General features: G+C 70.4%; 1 protein-coding gene across 1 annotated transcript in view; it reads left to right on the top strand.

The window, feature by feature from the left end:
• Nucleotides 1-900, top strand: part of ADAP1 (ArfGAP with dual PH domains 1) — an 11,298-nt gene extending 10,398 nt beyond the window's left edge. Inside the window, exons 6-8 of the mRNA XM_010854353.1 lie at nt 18-215; nt 395-623; nt 704-900. Of these exons, the coding sequence (XP_010852655.1) occupies nt 18-215; nt 395-623; nt 704-732 (456 nt within the window). The 3' untranslated portion in view covers nt 733-900. The remainder of the gene's footprint in view (nt 1-17; nt 216-394; nt 624-703) is intronic.
• The last annotated feature ends 6 nt before the right edge of the window (nt 901-906 follow it).

The raw sequence follows: 906 nt of genomic DNA on the forward strand, positions 1-906 counted from the left end.
GGCCGCGGTGCACCCGGGGTCCCCGCTGCGGGGCAGGGCGGGCAGGCATGGGGCCCAGACTCCAGGACCAGGTGGCACACCGGGGGAGGCGTGGCCTCGGGCCGACCTGTGCCCTCACCCCGACCTGTGCCCTCACCCCCCAGCAGACAGAAGGCTTCCGCAAGCGCTGGTTTACCATGGACGACCGCAGGCTCATGTACTTCAAGGACCCGCTGGTAAGGCTGGACGCGCCCCAGGCCCCTGAGGTGTGGCTGTGCTCTCCCACCACCTCAAGGCAGGCGGGCTCAGGTGGTCTGCTGGGTGAGCTAGGGGGCGGGCCGGGCTGGGGGCTGCACGCAGCTGAGTGACTCAGGCAGGAGCAGCCGCCCCGTGCAGCACCCCGATGCCCCCCCAGGACGCCTTCGCCCGCGGGGAAGTCTTCATCGGCAGCAGAGAGAGCGGCTACACGGTGCTGGACGGGCTCCCACCATCCACCCAGGGCCACCACTGGCCACACGGGATCACCATTGTTACGCCAGAGCGCCGGTTTCTGCTGGCCTGCGAGACGGAGTCGGAGCAGCGGGCGTGGATGGAGGCGCTCCGGAAGGTGGTGGACAGGCCCATGCTGCCCCAGGAGTACGCAGGTGAGGCGGGTGGGCCGGCTGAGGGGGAAGCCTGGCGGCCCCAGGTGGCCGTGACCCTGCGGGGCCCTGTCCTTTTGCAGTGGAAGCCCACTTCAAGCACAAGCCCTAGCACGAGAAGGTCCCGGAGGCCCGAGGACTCTGGACTGCCCAGACGTGGCTGCAGGAGGCCGCGGCTAACGGGGCCTGAGCTTCAGCCACGAGCACCCGTGTCTCTGGAACCCCTTCGTGGGCTGGCCCACCCCCCATGGGACACCCACAGCCCCCCCACTGACCTCTGCCCGCC

The sequence above is a fragment of the Bison bison genome, unplaced genomic scaffold (assembly GCF_000754665.1).
Source record: "Bison bison bison isolate TAMUID 2011002044 unplaced genomic scaffold, Bison_UMD1.0 scf7180017853345, whole genome shotgun sequence".
NCBI lineage: Eukaryota > Metazoa > Chordata > Mammalia > Artiodactyla > Bovidae > Bison > Bison bison.